We start from the raw sequence: 21,246 nt of genomic DNA, 5'->3' as shown, positions 1-21,246 counted from the left end.
TGTGGCAAAGCAGCTCTGAACTTGCAGCCAGACTGCCTCAGCTGCACACCTTGGAAGCTTCCCAGCAACCAGTTAGGTAGTGGCCAAGCAATTTAGCTACTCTTTAAGAAGCTTTATGGACTGCTCTATAATTTATAACCATAATTTTAAGTCCAAAGCAACCAAGTACTAAACATTTAACACGGACTTCTGACAGAGATACTGCCCCAAAGGATTCTGTTGCAAAACACAGGTGTGTCAAAATTAATTTAAAACATTTCTCTTCTGATGGAAGACAGTTAACAGGATATCTTGAGGCTAGATTATACCTTCAATGAGTTTTGAACTGTCACCAAACTCTGCAGATTAAATTACTTACTGATGTAAACTACTGAAAAATCCCTTTAAATAAACCAGTGCTGGTTTGCATGAGACGAGAAGATGGTCCCAACTGACCACAATAAAATCCCTGTTCAGGTCCACAACCTCCCTACTTCAGGTCCCAGGCCTCGCAAAATTAAACAGAAATAACAATGAATAAAGTATCTGCAACAATATCCAGGACTAACAAGGATTTTGTGGACATTTTATAGCACCATTTTTCAGAATAAAGATCACCTCTTCACAGAAAAAGCAAGGAAAAGTTTTAGGAAACATTCTGAAAAAGGTTCATTTGAGTCTGCCTAATCTCTTATCTGTATTTTAAAAAGAAGATATTTCAAACAGATTGATACATAAACTACCCCCTAGAGACAATTAAGTTGTGGGTTTATATTTTTTCTAAAGATCCTCTTATGAGAAACCTTACTGAGATAGAAGTGAAAAGAAATGATTTAGGGAAAACTTAAACAATCCCATGTCCTAAACTCACAACCCATATTCATAGCAGCATGGAACACAGTTATTCTAGATTCAAGCCTTACAGAATGTCACATTCATGGACAGAAAATTAATTATGCTAGAACATCCTTAACTACAAGATGATCTAATGACAGAATGTGAAGCAGCAATAACTACAGTTCTCTTCAAAATGGGAAGTGCACCAAAATCCAATTCATACTAGAGGTACATATCAATCCACTACATTATGTGAAAACAAATTTGAAAGCACAATAATGTATCTTCTCTACACACAAAGAAAAAAATCAGTGCTAAAACATACTTAATCTAAGAGTGAATGGACAACTAAAAAAAAATAAATGTTCATGAGTTAACTTCTTAAACTCACTTGCCTTCTCCAGACTGTAACCCTCCCCCCCCACCAGCCATATGACTTCCAAGTTACTGCACACTTCAAACAACAAAACCAACAAACCCTGGGGAAACACACAGTCTGACTTACACAGTCTGTCCCTGGGTTAGTTTTAATTTTCACTGTACAAGTCCAACCATGTTTTGAAAGGGATTAAGAATAAGTGAGGACTTCAATAAGTAAATCTAATCATTTGAATTCACTAAATATACTGAAGCTTACAGGGCCAGACCTTCTCTGCTGCAGTATGAACAGGCAGCTGATCAAACAGAGTGACTTTAGACCGTTTGCACTCAATTCTCCAAGTTTAAATAAATACTTGCCCTTGTTCAGTCACTGCTTCACTTTACAAGTCAAAACTAAATCTGAAAGGACACTTTAAAAGATCATTTCAGCAACTGAAGTTACTGTGAAACACTTTGACATGCAACATCATCTCCACTTCTGCATAAGATAACTAGGATGCAATGTCAAAAGCAAATGGGTAGAAAAATCTAAATACCTCCAGTTCTCCTCACATCTCTCCAAAACCAACTGAGGTCCAGATACCACTCAGCAGAAAATAACTTCCAACCACTCTAATAACAAAAGTAACCATACAGACAATTTTTGCATAATCTTGCTAAAACAAAGCTAATCCAAAATTAATAATATATTAAGATGCTAACACCTTTTGTACAATCAATCTTTCCTGCAGCCTAGTGGAAGTGCTTAGGAAAGTAACAGTGCCTTCCTCATGAAGGGAAAAAAAGAATGGACACAAAACTAAAGGTATGTTCCACTACTGCAGAACTAAAGTCACCTTGAAAACTTTTTGTTTGTAAAAAACAGACTATGCAAGCCAAATAAAATCTCTTTGCAAGTGAACAGCAATTCAAACTGAGAAGTTGAAAGCCTGTGAATAACAAAAGAAACTTCAGTAATGTAAGAAAAGAGGATGATAGTGTTTGTGTCTTTTTAGAACTTCTTCACTGATCATAAAATAGGACATTCAGTATTATTTTCAATTGAGGTTTCAACATACAATAAACAGAATGACTTGAAATACTGGAAGGGGTTTTTTGACCTTTGGGTTTGCTTATTTAAACACAAGTTTGGTACTCTGAGTAACTAACTTCATTCTCAAATAAAAGCACTAAGTTTTCTTTTAATAACTACGGCTATGACAAAGACATAAAGATTTCACCCTCTTTGGACAGTTTCAGTTTGACATTGTATCTTGAATAAAACTGCTTATAACATGCTTATTTAGGTCACAGTGTTCCATCATATGTCAAAATGCCCAGCCTGTGTTAAATGTAAGTATTTATGTAATGACTCATATCATGGACATCCACAAACAATAAAACAAGTTAAGTATATACATTTACAAAAATTCCAGGAAAATTTGCAGTGAGGTTCACTTGTCCCAGAAGGTCAAGGAAAAGAAACTAAAGAAGGAACAGTCAGATTGTGAATGTTCTTTTCATGTGCTCAAAAAGGAAAACTGAAGACTATTTCATGTGATTACTTATGTGAGATTGTTTCTTTATGTGAAGGACTGGTGTAGGTAACCCTGCACTACTATTTCACACTGTCATTTAAATACTGACTGTTTCAATATTCAAAAGCTGTATCTTCCCAGAGGACAAGAGCATTTTACTTTTAGTACTATGCAGCACTACAACTTTTATCCAAAAATTGAGGAGTGCCTGGTGCAAAATCTCTCTGCGCTACCAGAAAGTCACTATTTAAAGAGAAATCCTTCAGTTTATTTGGGATGCAGGTAATATAGAGGTAGTATGTAGGTAGCAGAGAGCACCCACTCTGGATTAACAGCAATACACGTTTATCCTGGAGATAACTAAAGCCTGTGCATAAACAGTCCAAGACATTTTCAAGCACAACCTTGCTGAATTAACGGCGCTCAGGAAGCTGGGGGTCTGCTCTGCCAGGCGCACTGAGGAGCTGTGCAGGCGAAGGACACTAATGAAGGCAGTGATGAGGAACTGTGCCGGCAGGGATTCGGAGGCGGTGTGACCCCCTCTCACCCGCAGCGCTCTCGGGCGGCCGCCCCCCGCCCGCCAGCGCCGGGGGAAGGTGCGGGGCTGGGGAAGGTGCGGGGCTGGGGAAGGTGCGGGGCTGGGGAAGGTGCGGAGGGGCCGCGCCGCGGGGAACCGCCGCCATCGCTCAGCCCCAGCACAACATGCCCAAAGTGGATGCTGGATGTTGGCTGGATATTTTTAGTTTGCTCTTAAAGTGAACAGCGTCCCTGCTTGCTCTGCAGCTCAGCGGGCAAAATCCAACCCGAGAGTATTTTCATTCCATGGCTTTCCTCCCAAGTTCACTGTTTAAACGTGAGCTTATAAATAAGGAAAGGGGGGTGCAGTTCCACAAAAAAAGAAGGAAAGAAATCTTAATGTTATATCAATTAGTTTCGAAATTGCATCAATAAATACATATTTTCAATTGAAAAATGCTCTGGACACAGGAAGGATAAGCAGATTCAAAATAAGACACAGTCTGCCTCCTGGAAATAAAGTATTTAACTAAGTTTTGTAATATTTACACTATCAGAATAGCCATAAAAATTTTGACTCCTCCCTCCCAACCTAGGTGACATTTATTCAACATCAACATTTCGTGATACATATATATATATATAAATGTACCACACATGCATATATTTGTGTATATGTGTACACACAACTGATCCCACTTCACAAAATAAAATCCAGTCAAAATTTTTTTTTCCTTAAAATAACCTACACTGACTTGGAAACACTGAATACGTAAAGTAAGTTTTGGAGAGAAAGATTTCCAAATTTCTGTCTGAAAAGTAACTTCATACACATATCCCTTTAATTTTAAAGGGGCTTTCCAGTAGTTAACATTCTCATCATATCCTTGACATTGCATGTTAATTTTACTGAAAAAAGCATTTTTGATGTGACACTGAATATATTTGTTTACCATTTTGAGGATTACCAAATTATATATGTTTTATTACTCTGCAACCTAAACAGTTGATGTAGTCCTAAAATGACTAAATGCCCGAGGGCACTGTTAAACCCAAACCTGCCACTAACAATTGCTTCCATCAATATGATGTTAGGAGGCATTTCCAGCCCTGCATCTCAGTGCAAGTCTCCTGTGTATTTAATTCTCTACAGCTGAAGAAAATGAAAGCCAAGTGCAACAAACTGATTACATGATGATTAATGGTGATTAACGGAGAATGACGACATTTTACATGCGGCATTCAGTAAATTCAAAATGTTGTTCAAAGGGATCTCTAAACAGTAGGCATGATAATTCATCACCACTGTCACCATCACTAAGAGCTCGGATAATTGAGTAAGGCATGGAACAAAATACACACTATTTTACCAGAAATTTAAGGTACAGTTACATTAGACACAAAAGCAATCATCCATTAAATGCAGCTTACATTTCCAGGAAAGTCCTTTTATAGACCCACCTTACATCCAAACATTAAAGATATTGTGTTGTTCGTACATGCTACTTTACAGTGGCATAGCATCGGAGAAAAACAATCCAAGTTTTTTATGCTAGGAGACATTTTTTCAGACCCTGTGCACTTCAATCGATCCGTGACTGAGATTCCAGAAAAATGCCTCTGTAAGCGCTGCTTGCTGCCTGTCTTTGACATTTATTCTAGGTCCATAGTGTTCAAATATAAGCCTTTATATTAAATAGGTTGAATCCTTCAGGAAAAATTTTGCTTCACGTTAGGAACCAGACCTTATAAAAAATGCAAAGAAAAAATCCTGTGTCCATTTTCAAAATTTTTGAGTCAGCTTTATCTTTAATTATGTCAGCGCCAGCTCCAAGTGACAACTGTCTCACGGCCCAAAGTAACACTCGGATCCTCTCAGCCAGAACCTCGGGTTAGATCCAAGGCAGCTCCACCTGCTGCAGTGCAAGGACTGCTATCTCCTCCATGAAAACAGGAGCAACTCCAGCAGAGCCACTGCTCAGTGTGTGCTGGTTGCTTAGGGGAGGGGCGAGATGTTGCAGCAAGGGACTCGTTACACGGCCCGACAGAGATAAGCCCAACGCTCCCTGCAAGGTGCTTTCGCACTGCACCAATGAGCATGTGAAAACCCATTTGAAAATCAGCTGTGTGTAATTATAAAACCGGGGACGTCGTAAGCCTGACAGCAGGGAATTTGCTGATCTGCAGTTTACACTAGCTTTTTCAAGGAAGTGTCAGCAGACCACAAAATGAATGGCTCTGGGATATTTAATCCTCATTTTCAAACATTAAAAATTCAAGGTTATTTGACACGTCAAAAAAATGGTTTTTAACTGCTGAGTAAAATTCCTAATGGTCTACCAAAAGCAATAAAGAAGCAGCTACAGAAATACGTGAATATTCTCCAACTTCAACACACAATGAAATCAGAAGCTGCTATTTTCCCCTCAGTTACCACTATGAAATCTGAACAATCTGGACTATGCATCAATTAGATTATGAAGAGCTCTTGGTAAAGCATTTCAAACAACTGTACATGTGAACACTTAAATAAAAGAGTTGGAAAAAAAACAAAGCTTTTTTCCTTAGAACTGAAGTAAATACTGTCCTAGTCTCCTTAAGATTTGTTGTTGTTTGTTGTGTGCTAACAAGTCTAAGATGCAAAATTATTTTTAATATGTTCTGTTTGGGGTTTCTTTTTTTAAACCAAGCTCTATAGGATTCAAACTTTATTTTCTTTTTTATAAGTACAGTAGTCCCCGCAGGATTTTAATCTATTTATATGTTTTAATAAATTGCACCACAGAACTTGATCAAAAACATGTCCTTTGCAATTACTCTGCTCTTGTATCATAAGCTAACCAGCCTTTGCAAAAAACTTCAATGAAATAACATTAGCCATCATTTCTATTTTTTAAGAAGTGGTATTGTAAAAAACCCTCTTTAGGACATGACTGTTCACTTAAGTTTACACCTGTACCAGCCTTTCCAGCCTTCAGTCATCTCCCTTCTACTTTATTTGGTTTACCTGATAAGCATCCCCTGAGGTAGCAAGTTTAGTGTAGTGTAAAATTGCATCCACACTTTCAGCTCAGAAACGAGTAACTTCATGAATTATACTGAGACAGTCATCTTTATATAAATGTGCAGATTGATGAAACCAAAACTAAGACAACATGTCTGGAGAAAAATGTGTAACTCAGCCCACAGTAAACCTCAAAATAAACTCCATTTGCATGAGGACCTCTTTCTTGGTAGAGTATCCAAGGATCACCAATGACAGCATTTCCATATTCATAAGCAGTTTTCTTTCCAGTGACCTACAATCTTTCACCAAATAGCCTTAGACATCATTTCCCACAGAAGGTCATCTTCTGCATGTGAGTGCAGCAGTAGGGGCAGGGCCAAAGAAAAATACTAACACTCAACTTGATTGTCACAGAAAAAGAAACAAAGGCTGTAAAAAAAACCCACCACCTTCTTTATCTAGCTAAATTAGATTATGTTTTCTTGCAAGAACATTCAAATCCAAGAGTAGCCCTAAGTAAAAAAGGATGATGGAACAACTAAAACCCTTTTATGTTCCTTCTGCAGGCTGGGGGTCACAGTAAACAGTGTTCTGTCTGAAGCAGCAGAGCAGAGCACAACCGAGCACATACTCAAACAACACATGTGAAATAGGAAACACTGCACCAGGGGAACACAGTCACAGAAAGCTGTCTCTTGCCAAACACAAGAATGTTCCTATCCCACAAAACAACCTTTTCTACGCACCATGGATCAACAATCCGTCTTCCATACTTCTAATCACATTGTAATAAGATAATTTCTCACTGAAATAATACAGAGTCAAACACATGGCAATTTCATGACAACAAATAAAGTCAAAGTGCCAAAAGCATTTCTTGAATGTTGCAGAAATAGCTTTTTGTGATGCAGAAAATATAAGCTCTAATGTGCCATGGGCATAGAAGAATCAATAAGAGGAAGATAGAGTCTACACATCTACAAAGGATTCCATCAGTAAGATACAATAAAGAAGAAAGAGCTTAAGTAACTTCAGGCAATTACATCTACATTGTTGATGAAGACCACATAAACCATCTGAATCTTTCAGCCTTATATTTGCAGCTGTAGATAAATAAATTGGTTACACTGCAAAATTGTCTTGGCCTCAGTACAAATGAAACCTTTTACATCTGGCTGCCCACAAGATTAAAAATACAATATTTAAGCTTGTAAAATTAAAACATATTCTTATATATTTTTCTGACTAAAGCCAGAGATTTAACTGTAATGAAGGTTTCACTGAAATATGAATATATATTATCATATAGAGAAACATATGAAAGAGAGTATTTCTAAGTCTACTTTTGAACTCTAAGGAAATATATTCCCACTTAACTACTGCTCTGATTCAAACTGAAGGTTGAATTAACATTTCAAAACACACAAAAAAATTTATTAACACAATGACTAATCTGTTAATAAGAAGAATATGCCCTTAACCCCCTAGCTACCTATCATTACTCATTCCCCATTTATCAGTCTGTATTTTGTATTATCACATAAAAGCTTGGGCTCCTACTGTCAGAGACCACTGTTTCCATGTTTCCTCAAAAGTGTTCCCAGTAAGAGTGACTGGTTTCATTCTTACAAAAACACTACATAAAAATGAATTGCCTTTATTTCAGATTTTGTTTGAATGTTTACTTGGCAATAATCCATCTTTATGTACAGCTCCCATGTGCACAATAAAAATATCCACATCATTATGATCTTTAATTAGTAACCAAGACTCATTTTGTTATCATAAAATAAGGAAGCTCCTATTTCCAGGTCTCCCTGAGCACTATGAATATTGGATATAGAGAAACAAGAGCTCTGCAGTATCAAAAAAACCCACACTGTAAGACTTTCACAGAAACTTAATGCTTCAGTTCAGCACTTGCCAACTATTTGTGATTGAACACACATAGTACCAGTTTCATTGATCCGTGAGTTCCACCTGTATCCTCAATACAACACAGGTTAGGAAACAGCAATCTCATAAGAGGTAAGACCTGGAGCTTGTAATGAAATGAGTAGTGAAGGTCTAACTTGACAAATGTACCAACTGTTCAGAGTGCCAAACCCAAGGGGAAAAGGCTATACTAGCCTTCATATTTCTTCAGACAGAACACGTCCCTTAAGTATCACTGCAGGCACCTGTCAAGCTGGCAGGACTCAAGTTTAGGTCCCTCTTTCCCAGAAGCCTGACCTGGTAGATTTCTGGGATACTTAATACAATAAAATTAAAAAACAAAAAAAGCTTATCAGAATTATTTAAATCCAATAAACTTCATTTAACCTCTGCTCTGCATAATCATAGTCTGTAAGGTCTTCAAAGAGTACACAGAATTCCAAAATCATAAAGAGCTCTGCAAAAAACCTTGGAGACTAGTTTAAGATTACCTTACACCAACAGAGAGCTCTAATGTAATGGCTGTAATCATTTCTTACCCAAGGAGTAGTAATTTTATAAGCGTTTTCTATAAGGCAAATGAAATTTGAACACTAGTTTGAGAACAACTGATGTCTGATGCAAACTGCATCCATCAGCACCCAGGAAGCTCTTTGGCTCTGCAGTTCTTGCTCCCTGAAGTATCAGGTGACCATCCAAGCCAATTCTGAGAGTAGCCAAGAAATGTCCTGCTTGTTTCTGCATGCTCCTAAACTACCAGAAAAATCATTTGCACAGTTCTTTCGGGCAAATAGGTTTATTTACTGAAAACACTGTGAGCTGAAAATTCCCCTTCTAATAGGTATCTTTAACAATATTCCATACCTTAGGAGCACCTTTTTGTGAGCTTGGCCATTGCTGCACCTCCAGTTCAGAATGCTAATGTGTATCTGCCCTTCTTAAGAAGCTTAATACTCTCATATACAAAATTTGCAGTGCCATATCTGCTCAATCTGACCCATATGTGCCCAAAATAATCATCACTGAACTCTCTCAAAAATTGAGACTCCTTTCTATTGTTTTGACCCCAACAATAGAAAAATATTTTCTGGAACAATTAGCATATGGTAAATACAGCTGTCTATGTCTTAAGTTTCCAAAACCTTGAAGAATACCACAGCCTCATTAACTTCAGAAAGCAGGTGACACGTTACTTGGGAAAGAAGAATCTGATTAATAGTTGCCTTCTTTGTTTTTTTAAACTTGACCCGCAATGGCATTTAAGCCCAGAACAGGTCCTATGAATAGAAACTTTTCAGTGGGTGTTTGTGATTTTTCTCCCAGTTTATTCCAAGCCTTACATTGTTACGTATAAGACAGATCTGGGACATCACTCCGATGAGGTCCTTCATAAGCCTTGATAAATCAAGCCAAAAAACAGTCAAGAATGTTTCCCTTCCCAGCTGAGTGACCATCACTATGGGCATCTGTATAAGCTTGCTTCTAGAGTTCCTTTCAGTCCAAAACAGAGATGGAAAATATAATGTCATATTGGAGAAAAAAACCCAGACGTGTCTGCATAATGATGTTCTCTATATGCAAAAATAATCAGGCTTCAAAATATGAGCTGACAGACTGAAGAGCATTCAGAAGCAAAACTTCACAAAACTTTCCTGACAGTTACCACTGCGTATTCCAAGTGTGATTTCAAAGATATTTAATCATACCATTCATCTGTCAGTTGCTGTCTCTTAGTAATTCTACCACTATAGGTTAACTTCAGCCAAATTGACTGGAAGGATAGAGGTCTCTGAGGACATCAATCATGTGCACGTAGGTAGCAGGCAAGAGAATAAATATCAAAAAATCCCCACCAAAGGAAGGGGGAACAGCAAGAGGATAAGGCTGCCTCAGCAACAACAAGCCGAATTTACATAATGAGAAAGAGATCAAGAATATCAGAGGGGAGAAAGTCTAGTAAAATGGTATATAGTAGCTTATATTAAAATAGTAGCACACCTTGACAAAAAGGTCATGCTTTCTAAGGCAGGTATGAGGCCATTTCATGTTTCAGAATTAAAAAGGCCTGGAGTGGAATCTCTTCCCCCTTTTCTGATGTTTTGGAATTATTTTAGTACTACTGGAGCATGTTTTACATCTTTAGTTGCCACACAAGAAGTTCCTGAGAATTAGAGAGGCTAGTACGACTAGTATGAAAGCCAAAATTCAGTGTTATTTTTTCCTAGCTGGAAGCCAGAAAAGTCAGGAGAATATCTTCAAAACAGACTAGGAAATTACTGAAAATAAATTGTTCCTTTTGCAATACTCGAAGTTTGATCCATTAAAGACATTGTACATGCAGTAGATTGGCATCTATCTGACCTCGTGTTACATTCACTACAAAAAATTAATTTTGTTATATTGGCAACATTTATGTGAGGAAAAAAAAGTTATTGTATTCTGAATAGACTGTACTGTGATTAGAATACAACTCAACTAGAAAATTCCTAAAATCAAAATCTACTCCATTGCTTCAAGCATATTTAACACGTCTAGAAACAGCCTGTGGTAGGCTGAGCCTGGATGGCAGGTATGCCCCTACCCAATTGCTCGCTCACTCCCCCCAAGAAGGATGAAGGAGAGAATCAAAAAGGCAAAAGGAAGAGGAGAAACCTCATAGGTCAAGATAAATAAGTGAAAGGGGACATTAAAAAAAAAAAAAAAACAAAAACCAAAAAAACCCAAAAAAACAACCAGCCACACATGTAAGTGAGGCAAGCCACATGTAAGTGAGGTACCAGCAGGTTAATGACCAACCTCAGCAACAGCTACTTCCACTGTTATTGCTGAGCAAGATGTTAAGGTATATGAAGTATCTTTTGGGTCATTTTGGGTCAGATGCTTCAGCTGTATCCCCTCACAACCACCTGCCCATCCCCAGCCTTCTCACTGGGGCAGCAGAGTGAGAAACAGAAGAGGCCCTGACATGGTGTGAGCACTATTCAGCACTAACTAAAACAGTCTAAAACACAGCACCATATGGGCTGCTGTGAAGAAAATTAACTCCGTCCCAGACAAACCCAGTACCAGCCTGACCTGAAAAGTCCTTTGCATTCAAAAAAATACAGCTGAAATCACTCTTAGAGTAAAAGTATGTGATTAATCTAAAGTTGCCTTTGATGTGTTGCTTGCATCTGTCCACACAGGAGAAAAAAGTATTCGTATTTAGCCCTAGAAGGTCTATTCAAGTCTCAGAAAGATTTCTAGTGAACACCAGACACCATATCCCAAAGATTAAACTGATAAACTATAGAAGTCCAATAAGTAACAGGCCTTCTGAAAGAGCCAAAAGCTTTACACCCTTGTCTCATCCCTTCTTTACACCTTCAATGAAGCTTCCACCCAGCCTGAATTTGAAATGGGTGGACTCTAATCTGAAGTGATAAAGATTATCAGCCAAGCAAGGTTAGACTGTCAAGGTCATACTCAGTGGGAAAAACTGAATCCAACAGGGTGTGATTAGTTGGAATTGTTCTCCCCAGTGTCAAGACCAGGCTGGAGCAAGGATCTAATTTATCACTCTGGATTACTCCCTGTAGGAGCCAGGCTGACTAGGCTAAGCACATCTCCAAAACAAGGTTTTCCTTAAGCACCTATTGGGCTGAAACACAAGGCTAGTTTGATTCAGGCTGTCATGCAGGAACTACTGGATGGGGAGTGTGATGGGAGGAAAGAGGGACATCTTTGAGGTTTATTCCAGTATGGACAACATATGAAGATCCTTCAGCTCTTGCAGGATTGCTCAGAATCTGAGTCATCCCATCTTTTTGAAAGAGCTTCTTTAGGAGTGCAGTTTTCAGTAGGGAATACCTTCTAAATGGTCCATGCAAAGTAGCCAAGGAAAGTAGATCTGCTGCTGAATAACTCTCAAAGCATTAATCAAGCATCTGTGCCTCCGCTGGAAAAATAAGGGCACACTGATAAAAAACAACTGAAAATGAGTGAGAGGAAATATATTAATAATACATGTCTTATCTGGCGAAGCCTCACACTACTTCAGATTCATTTCAATAGCTGTTCATGTTGCTTAATACAACATGAAGAAAAGACTGCAATTTGACATATTTGGTGCTACATCAAAGCAGCAGAGCAGAAAAGAGTAGAGGCTAATAACCTCTCATAGCCAGTGGAGATGAAGTGCTCCAACAATAATAACTGTTTCTGCAGACAGTGAGAAGGCTCTTCTCAGAGACAAGCAAATCAGTCTTCCAGTCCTGCTGTTTCAAAAACAGTGAAAACCGATCACATTTGAATTATAAAATAGTCTACTGAGCTCAGGACAGAACCTAGACAGCAGTGCTGTTCTGTGGGTACTCCAGTACCTGCCATACATTTCTGAGTACCCAGAGGAGTGTCACTAGGTTCTAAAGGAAACAATTGTTTTCAAAAAGATTTTTTCATACAAAGTTGGTACCATGCTTAAAGGAGAAATGCCAATAGTGTGTCTTATGTCATTCTAATGAATCTGAACATTTCAAAAACAGAGATGACACCTTCCTCTAAATGGGAAAAGATTCATAATGCTACTTTTTGACTCCAAGGGATAAAAGAATTTGCTGCCCTACGGTTTCAATTCATTGCAACTCTATCACTTTCTCCATCCTAAAATGCAAATTCTCTTACAAGAAAGGACTACCATCTCAATCCAAATGGTACAGGTGCTGGTGATTTACCCTTTGTTATTAACTGAGAACAGGTAAGGAAGGCTGTTATTACCTTCAGGAAACTAAAAGGTAAAGGGGAGAGTTGCAAGAAGGCATAGAACAGACAGATGGAGACCAAGGCTTTGAAAGGCTTCTGACAGGGCCCCTTGAAGCTTTCTTATCTTAGCTTACCTGAGGTCAGGTACTGGGGCCCACATTGCTCAACACTGTCACTTATTGCTGCCACGATGACACAGAGCACACCCCAAGGAGACCAACAGGCCACACTCCACTGCTCAAGGGGCCAATACAAGAAACTGCAGGACCTTAACAGAGACCTCTGACCTGGAGCACGGGGTCAGGAGGCAGTTCATGCAGCTCAGCAAGGAGCTGTGCTGAGTTCTGCAGCAAGGACTGAACAAATCCATGCACTGATACAGGGAATAACAGCTGTACAGAGATGCATTTAATAGTCATGTGGGACAGCAGCCTGGGTGAAAGTCATGAGCAGTTCAGGGTAGGAGACGATTCTGCTGATAAGTATCACTTCTCTCCAGTTTTTCTGGAAAGAAAAAAGTATTTCTCAAAGTATTTTTGCTGCTGTTAGCGGATTCGTTCTCCTGTGTAGTGCTCATTAATATGTTAGCCAGTGCAGTAACACATTCAGAGCTTGCAAATAAGGAGGAAATAAGTTAATTAACAAGCTGAAAAAAAGGGTTGGGGGGTGAGGGTGGTCTTATAGCTTTTAAAACCTGAAAACACAAGTTACAACTTAATCATCATGACAGAACAGCTTAAGCAAGAAATGTAGAGACTCCACAAAGGAAGCTCAAATCACATTTTCTCAGAGCAGGTTAAATTATCTTAATGTCAGTGAGCACAAATTAAAACCTTATTCTTACAGTAAAAATCACTGTCAAAACAGAGCCAAACTTTGCTAAGAATTCAAGCAGTGATGCTTTACACACTTGATTATTACCAATTACCCTGACCATAAGCTTATTCCAGTCTACCTTGGTCACAAATGCTTTCACAACCTGCTCCTCCACTCCCCTGAAACATCATAATTTGAGAGAAGGTACAAGGAACAACATAGCAGTAGTGTTTTGACTGGCAATGAGGTATAAATATGCTCCAAGAAAACTTCAGAAACAGGTAACAAATATTTGTTACCTCTCACCTCACAACTACTAAAGCATAAAAATTATGTGTTTTTTAAGCTTGAAATGTTAGCAGCTTAAATCAAATTTAACTTTGATTTAGATTTGTATCCACAGTTTATGAATCAAACCTTCAAAATATTGATCCTGGACTCAGTCCTACTTATCAACCCCAGAGCTTCTACATATTAATACATGTTTCTAAACCACAGTGCTTCAGCAGGAATCTAGGGCAACACAGGCACCAGTCCTTAAAAAACACCAGCAGCTGTTGGCAAACTAACTGCACAACTGTTCAAAACAGAGTATTTCTTCTTAGTAAGTTTTAGCAAGATGCAATAGCTTGCTACAGAAAATAGTGCCCTAGTTCAGCTTTGAAATGACTTCAGTTAGGACCCAAATACCTGAGTGAATGTGACAGCATGTTAATGTAGGTCATTCTCCCCTTCTCTGTCCCCTGTGTTGCCTTTAAAACACCTAGAAAATAGTACCTTAACTAAAATTATAGAGGGGTTTTTAAACCACCAAGTAGAGCAAAGCTGCTAGCTCAAAGTTAGAGTTCCAATTTCCAAAAAAGAAACTTACAGAAACCCAAAAAGTATTACTTCTCTGTATAATTTTGAGATACTCACAAATCTTGCCTATTGGAGACATTTCTGATCATCTCATCTGATAAAAATAGATACAAAAATTAGAAAAGTATAGGGAATAACAGGAAGGGTAGAGGTGTTCAGTGCCTTCCATTTGAGAAGATTTAACTGCCAAATCTCTTCACCTTATAAAGCAAGCAGTTGAGTTGGAAACATGACACACAATCTTTAAAAAGATGAATGGCAGAGGAGAGGCATACAAAATGCAACTACTAACTATTTAAGACAATACAGGCATTAGCAGATAATTAAATTACCCTGCAGATGTTTGAAAGCAAATGCAAAACTCATTGCCACGGATATCAAACGTTCAAAAAGGAACTACAAAATAGCAAATCAACAAATTGAGGTCTATTAAAAATGTGTAAGTGTAATCACTATCTCAGGAAATCTTTCACATGCTGCCTGCTGGAGTGGGACAGCAACTAAGTGAGCACTTGTCCTTCACTTACAATCATAGAATAGAATCACTAGGGTGGGAAAAGACCTCAAAGATCATCAAGTCCAACCATTAACCAGACACGACTGTGTTCACCCCTAAACCATATCCCCAAGTGCAACATCCACATGCCTTTTGAACACTTCTGGGGATGTGATTCCACCACTCCCCTGGGCAGCCTATTCCAATGCCTGACCATCCTTTCAGTGAAGAACTTTTATTACCATTTAACCTAAGCCTTAAGATGAATTGCCAGTCACAGAATATCCTGAGTTGGAAGGAACCCACAGGGTTCACATACAAATCCAACGCCATTTTTAGGGCAGTCCTGTGCTCTGAAGGATTCAATTTGCATTGCCTACTACTAGAACAGCAGATCAACTCCAGGCTTCCCTTGGGCATCTTTAGTACTGGTTAGAGACACACTGATATAATGACAAACAGGAACAACAGAAAAGGAAACGGGAAAGGGAATGAAAATTACAGAAGGTTTAATGCAGTGCATTGCCAGGTAGCGTGTACAAAAGCCATACAACACAGAATGCAGGTCAGAAAGTTTTCACATTTCTTGTATGTTTATGGATTGTTGAGGACACAAAAGCTTAAATCAAGAAAGGAATGGGATACAAACAATACTTGCCAGAGTTTGCAAAAGCCCTTAAGACATCCCATAGAAAAAAATCACCAAAATAAAAATAGTTTGGTGTTGCCAGTTCTTGTGTCATTAATTAGGCTAAGGGCTGCGATAATCCAATTTTAACTAAAATTACCACATGTATATATTTTTATAGTGGATCTGGATGGATTTTAACTGTGTAAAGAAATTCCCAAAATAACATATAAATATATATATATATATATAATATTAACAAGATTTACAGCTTCTTGATCAGCAAGTCAACAAATTAATACCAGCTCTGTATCCTGTAAGTTAATACTCCTTTTTTTTGATCCTCTCTTCCAAAAGAACGTCCTCACATACTTCAAATCTCAGAGGGATAAGGAAGCTTTGCCAAATTCTCGGCAGTAGATACCGCATTGTCCCGATTTGTTAATCTAAGAAAAGCACGTTGTACACAGTAGAGGGCAGCAGTTCTCCACTGCCACTCGAAAGCATTTCCCTGTTGGCAACAGCAGCATTTATTTAAAGATAAGGATGCAAACCCCTAAAGTCTAGATTAAATTACATTCCTTTTTCCAAAGTCTTCCTTTTACAAAAGTACACTACAAATTGAAAAGACAAACCAAAATAAAAAAAAATTCACTGTGATTTCCAAGCATCTGATTTGATCTAAAAATAAAACCTGAGAAGAAGCAAATTGATTCTGCCAAAAAGTTTTTCATTTCCTTCATTGCAGTCACAATCTGGTACCAAAGTTGTTTCAATGTGATGTTTTTAAATTGCAGTGCACTGGTGAATCAATGCACAAAATCTCATTTTGACTTTATTCTCTGAATAAATAGGTGAAGAAACATTTTAATTAGTGGTAAGAAACGTAAAGGTTTTTAGATTGCCACTTAGTAGGCAGGAAGTTGAAATAATCCTATTTTGAAATTAATTTTCCTGTTTAATGTTATCAGATATTTACTTCTCCGATCCTTGTGACAGTAGAGTTACATTAGAATATGTTACAAATAGTGCTGACAGGATTTGAGATGACTAAAAATCCTCATTTTTGGATCCAACCCAAGCTGCTGTTTTTCATTGAAAATCATGCAAAGTGAGACAGATTTTTCTGCTAAGCCTCTCAAACAACCTAAACCCATAATAAACAACTTAATGTGACCTTTAAAATCATCCAGCTACATCATAATGGGCTCGTGCTATCTACATTATTGTTATAAAAGCCTTTTATTAACTAATTACTTTAGCAGCAAGGATCCTTTTGATTTCCAGCTTTTATTTATTTTAGCTTAATTCTTATTGTTCCCACTTCAACATCATCGTATTTGAAAAGTCACTGGCATCTTTCGTTTTTGGAAACATATTCCCTGTGTCATCAAGACAAGCTCTTGCAGCTTCTTCCTTCCCAGATGGTATTTCCCTCGCTGCTCTAATAGTACTTCCAGCTGGGAACGTACAGTTTGCAGTGGCACTTACATAACACTGTAAAGCAGAACTTTTCCACCTCCTCAAAATACCTTGATAGTCTCCAAGGAGTATTTCAATCAATCAAAATAAGACCAGGAACAGAGTTATAAAGATCATGCTGCTTCCAGCCCAAATACAGACTTCTCTCCAGTCACCTGAATTATAGTTCCTTGCCTAAAACCAGCTGTGTACATCAGATCCTGTAAACAACCTATTGGGAAGTTAGGAAATAAAGTGATCCATTTCTCACCATAATAGTGATGTTTATTTCCAGGAAATTTTCTACACACAGCTTTTAAGATGCATTTATTAATAACAGATCACTAAGTTTACTACTCCTCCTCATCCCAAATGGATTTTTTAGAGCATATAACGAGTCAAACTTCAATTAAAAAGAAAAGTCACTAGTTAAAGTATTCCCTCGCCATTTCCTTAGCCTGAAGGAAAAGGAAACACAGCAGGTAAGAAAGATCTCATGTAATAAAATAGTCCTACTTTTGCCTTCTGGAATACTGTTAAGTTATTATTGAACTTAATTACAAATAGCAGCAGAAAGATGATCTGAGAGGGGGTTGTTCTTTTATAAATGAACTGCAACAGCATCATCACTTCAGACTGCTGAGTTATGACAGACATCTCTTCTTCACTTTGAGTTTGGAGGTTGGTTGAGGAGAACTGTACCTGAATTAACTATTATTGTGCTTTTCTAAACTAAAGCTAAAGCAACCAAAGTAGATTTTTCAGGCTCAGTCTTGTGATAAATAGTTTAATTTTACCACATGTGAATGGCTTGAGGTTTTTCTTTTTTCTCAATAGAAAAATAGCAAGCAGAAGAAAGAAGTTTCCTTCTGGGTAAAACATTTACAAAAAGATACAGGAACGTACCACAAGTCAAATATGCACAATTTTGAATTACTATGTATTTTCAAAGAAATAATGAGTGTACAAAAGTGAAAGACTATCTTTTAATTACAGAAGAAAAATGGACTAAGTCCATCATTACAACACTACAAGGACTTCAACAGAGCTATTATACTGATAAATAAAATACAAATGCAAGAATGCAAGAAGCAGCTGTTCAGTTCCAGATTCATTGCTACCATGCTTGGCCAGCCCACCACCCCTGCAGCTGGAAAGCCCAAGTCAGAAGAGCCTTTGTAGTTTGCTTAAGAGAAAAGCTCTGGAGCTTGGGATACACCACTGGCACATCTTGTGTCACACACAACATGCAAACAAAGCATCCTCAGGGGGGTGTCTTCACCAGGCAACAAAGTTACGCTAAATGCAGGTGGCTAAATGCAACTGTGGCACAATTTTTCCAATAGTCAAAGAGAACAGGCCACAGAGGAGGGAGAATTCCCTGCAGTGGTGCTCCCTCTCAATGGCACATTTGAGAGAACCATAACTGGTGGCTGGCACACTCAGCCCCAAACTCAGAGTAAAAATGTCCTCAACATTTAGCATTTGTGGGTGCAAGTAAACCCACTGTTAGGGCACAAAGACTGACAGAAGGAAGTAATTATTGTTCTAATGTTTTAACAGCAGATGGGAGGGAATCATTCTTCCAGGCAATATGGATTTGTCACTAAAACCCTCCAAGGCCTGTTCATTCTCTGTTGGGCATTTAGATGAATTCAGAAAATGAATTCAGATTCCTGCCCACACTGACCTTTAACACAGCAGCTCTCAGTTACACTTTTAGTATGTATTAGAATTTCATTAAAGTGTGTCCTTGCTTCCTCCAAACCCAAGTTGTGGCAGCTTATGGTCTTCAAAGAAACATCTCAAAAAAAACCAAGCCACAAAACAACAAAAACCACACCACCACAAAAAAACCACAAACCTAACAAGGCTGAATATCACTTCAATAAGGATGGTCTCCACCTGATCATGTCTTCCATGTTTTATTTTTTTTTTGTCTGATAAATACCAGTCCTAGGAATGAGATTCAAGAAATGTTATTCCCACTTATGAAAGTATGAGTAATACCCAGTGACAAAACATCAGACTATGATAAAGCCTCAAATAAAGTGTAAAAATATCCCTCACACTAAAGCCCTGGTGCAAGGCACTGCATTCACAAAAGAAGTGATCAAGCACAGTGCTGGCTAGTAAAACAGATCTGACTAGCAGCATACCAGAAAATCAACCGGTGAGCTCAGCCAGCTTGAAATCTCACTTCAAATAAGGGAGGAAATCTTTTGGGGTTTTTGCCACCAAGAAATTTAAATACCTCTGCCTACTGAAGGAATCGTGTTGGAGACCATATGCCCAACTACGAACAACCCTCCGTTTATTCACCCACTGTTTTCATTACAACAGGAAACTCTGCCAAAGTTGTTCACTCTGAGGGTCCAGTTCCATAAGCAAGAGCCAAATAGATGAAACATTTTGATTCTGTTGCAGAGATAATCACTGCTCTTCTCACCTTCTCCTTCCAAAAGTGTTGAGCTGTTAAGTCTTACCACTGTACCTGCCTTTTCACAGGCATCTGAGTCACTTTAACTGCTCAACACTTTCCAACTCTCCATCCCACAGCTACCTTTTCATAGGTCTAGTGCTTATTTGACTTTTCCATGAGCTGCCTTCACTCAGTAGCCAGCACAAAACCATACCAAGTTCTACCAGGTTCCCGGCAGGTGAGCAGTGAATAAAAGGAGGTAGAAGCACTCCCAGCAGCAGCAATCAGATTTCACTGTCACTTATGAAGTCACAGATTGAATTCTCTCCCATAGTAAACAGGACAGCAAAGCAAAACTGATCAGGAATTAATGCTTCACCACTCTGCTGCCATTAATCCTACCTGGAAAATTATCCAGGTTATGATCATCAGCTCCTCTGAATAAACCCACACAGTTCCAGACAGGCAAATGGAGCTGTGAAAATGCTATTAAGGGGTCTTACTTCTAGGATTGATTTCAGAAAGTTATTCTCTGTTTTTACTGCTGCATTCAGCATCTCCAATCTAAACATATTCCACACCATATTCTCAGAGTCAGTCCACAAGTTGTGTAACTCAACTGCTGGAAATACTGATCTTTAACAGGCATTTGTTTTATCTACTCTTCAATCAGTTCCTAACCAAACATACCCAGAACTGATGCAGTAACCATATACAACTCATTTGTCTCTTATATCTAGTATTCATTAGCAGCTTTTATTTTTAAAACAGAAGGAAAAATAAGTACAAACACACAGAACAACTAAAGAGATTCATGTGAGATTCATCAGATTCATGTAAACACCTCAGGTACATGGTATCCAGTTTCTTCCAGCACACAAACTCCAACAAACTTCACTGATGTCTCTGCCTGAATAACTACACAATTCTAATAACTTTTGGGTTATCAACTAAATGCCCCTGTATACTTGCAGTCATTTAGAAGTAGCAATCAAACAGAGATTATATCTCTGGAGATGCTCTGTATAAGAAGCACATGCCACAGATTTATACCTTTGTTTTGTATTCTTTGTGCATTTTGGTGAGACAGACAATCCATGTAAGAGAAAACCAAAGAATACTACAGAGAAATTGCCTCTGGCCCAGGAAGTTCTTGAGTCTTAAACTGTTGCTGGTTGGGAGAATACCAAATAACATGTTAACAGAAAAAGAACTCAGATTCAGAGAATCCTCTGACAAAGAAGTTAAATGCAGAAAGTTTATTATATTCTTGTATTCGATACACAGTAAGAACATCTACTAATGATTTGCCTCAAGTCAGTCTATTTTCTCACACTTTCTCAGCACAGCTTTTCAGATTTTGTTTATCAGGTCCCTTTATCATTTCCTCCACTCTCACTCTGTGCCATCTTCATCACTATTGCTGTCATCATTTATCACCTTCAAATCTATTCATCTTCAAAACTCAAGAGAAACCACCTTCAGTTCCATCCATAGAATCCAAAATACAGCATTTCTTAAGTTCTTAACTACAACCTCCAGATCTAACCAATCTCATGCTATGTGATGTTGCACAGGACTTCTTTATTTGCCACGTAGAGTAGAAGCATGACCCCTGCCAAAGTCCATTCTTTGCATTAAAACTGCAAA

The 21,246-nt window shown here is 38.2% G+C and overlaps 1 protein-coding gene across 19 annotated transcripts in view; it reads right to left on the bottom strand.

Moving 5' to 3' along the window:
* Positions 1 to 21,246, bottom strand: part of DLG1 (discs large MAGUK scaffold protein 1) — a 116,976-nt gene that overhangs the window by 91,107 nt on the left and 4,623 nt on the right. For 12 of the 19 annotated variants that reach the window (XM_027650707.1, XM_027650709.1, XM_027650714.1 and 9 more), the window contains exon 1: positions 4,692 to 5,194. The exons of 1 other annotated variant lie outside the window; for it this stretch is intronic. In XM_027650707.1, coding sequence (XP_027506508.1) covers positions 4,692 to 4,883 — 192 coding nt within the window. In that variant the 5' untranslated portion in view covers positions 4,884 to 5,194. Of the gene's footprint in view, positions 1 to 4,691; positions 5,196 to 21,246 lie in introns of those variants that run through there. 6 more of the 19 variants (XM_027650720.1, XM_027650721.1, XM_027650724.1 and 3 more) reach the window with 2 other exon arrangements.

This window comes from Corapipo altera, unplaced genomic scaffold (assembly GCF_003945725.1).
Source record: "Corapipo altera isolate COAL_440 unplaced genomic scaffold, ASM394572v1 54, whole genome shotgun sequence".
Taxonomy (NCBI): Eukaryota; Metazoa; Chordata; class Aves; order Passeriformes; family Pipridae; genus Corapipo; species Corapipo altera.
This window is presented reverse-complemented; position numbering and strand designations above follow the sequence as displayed.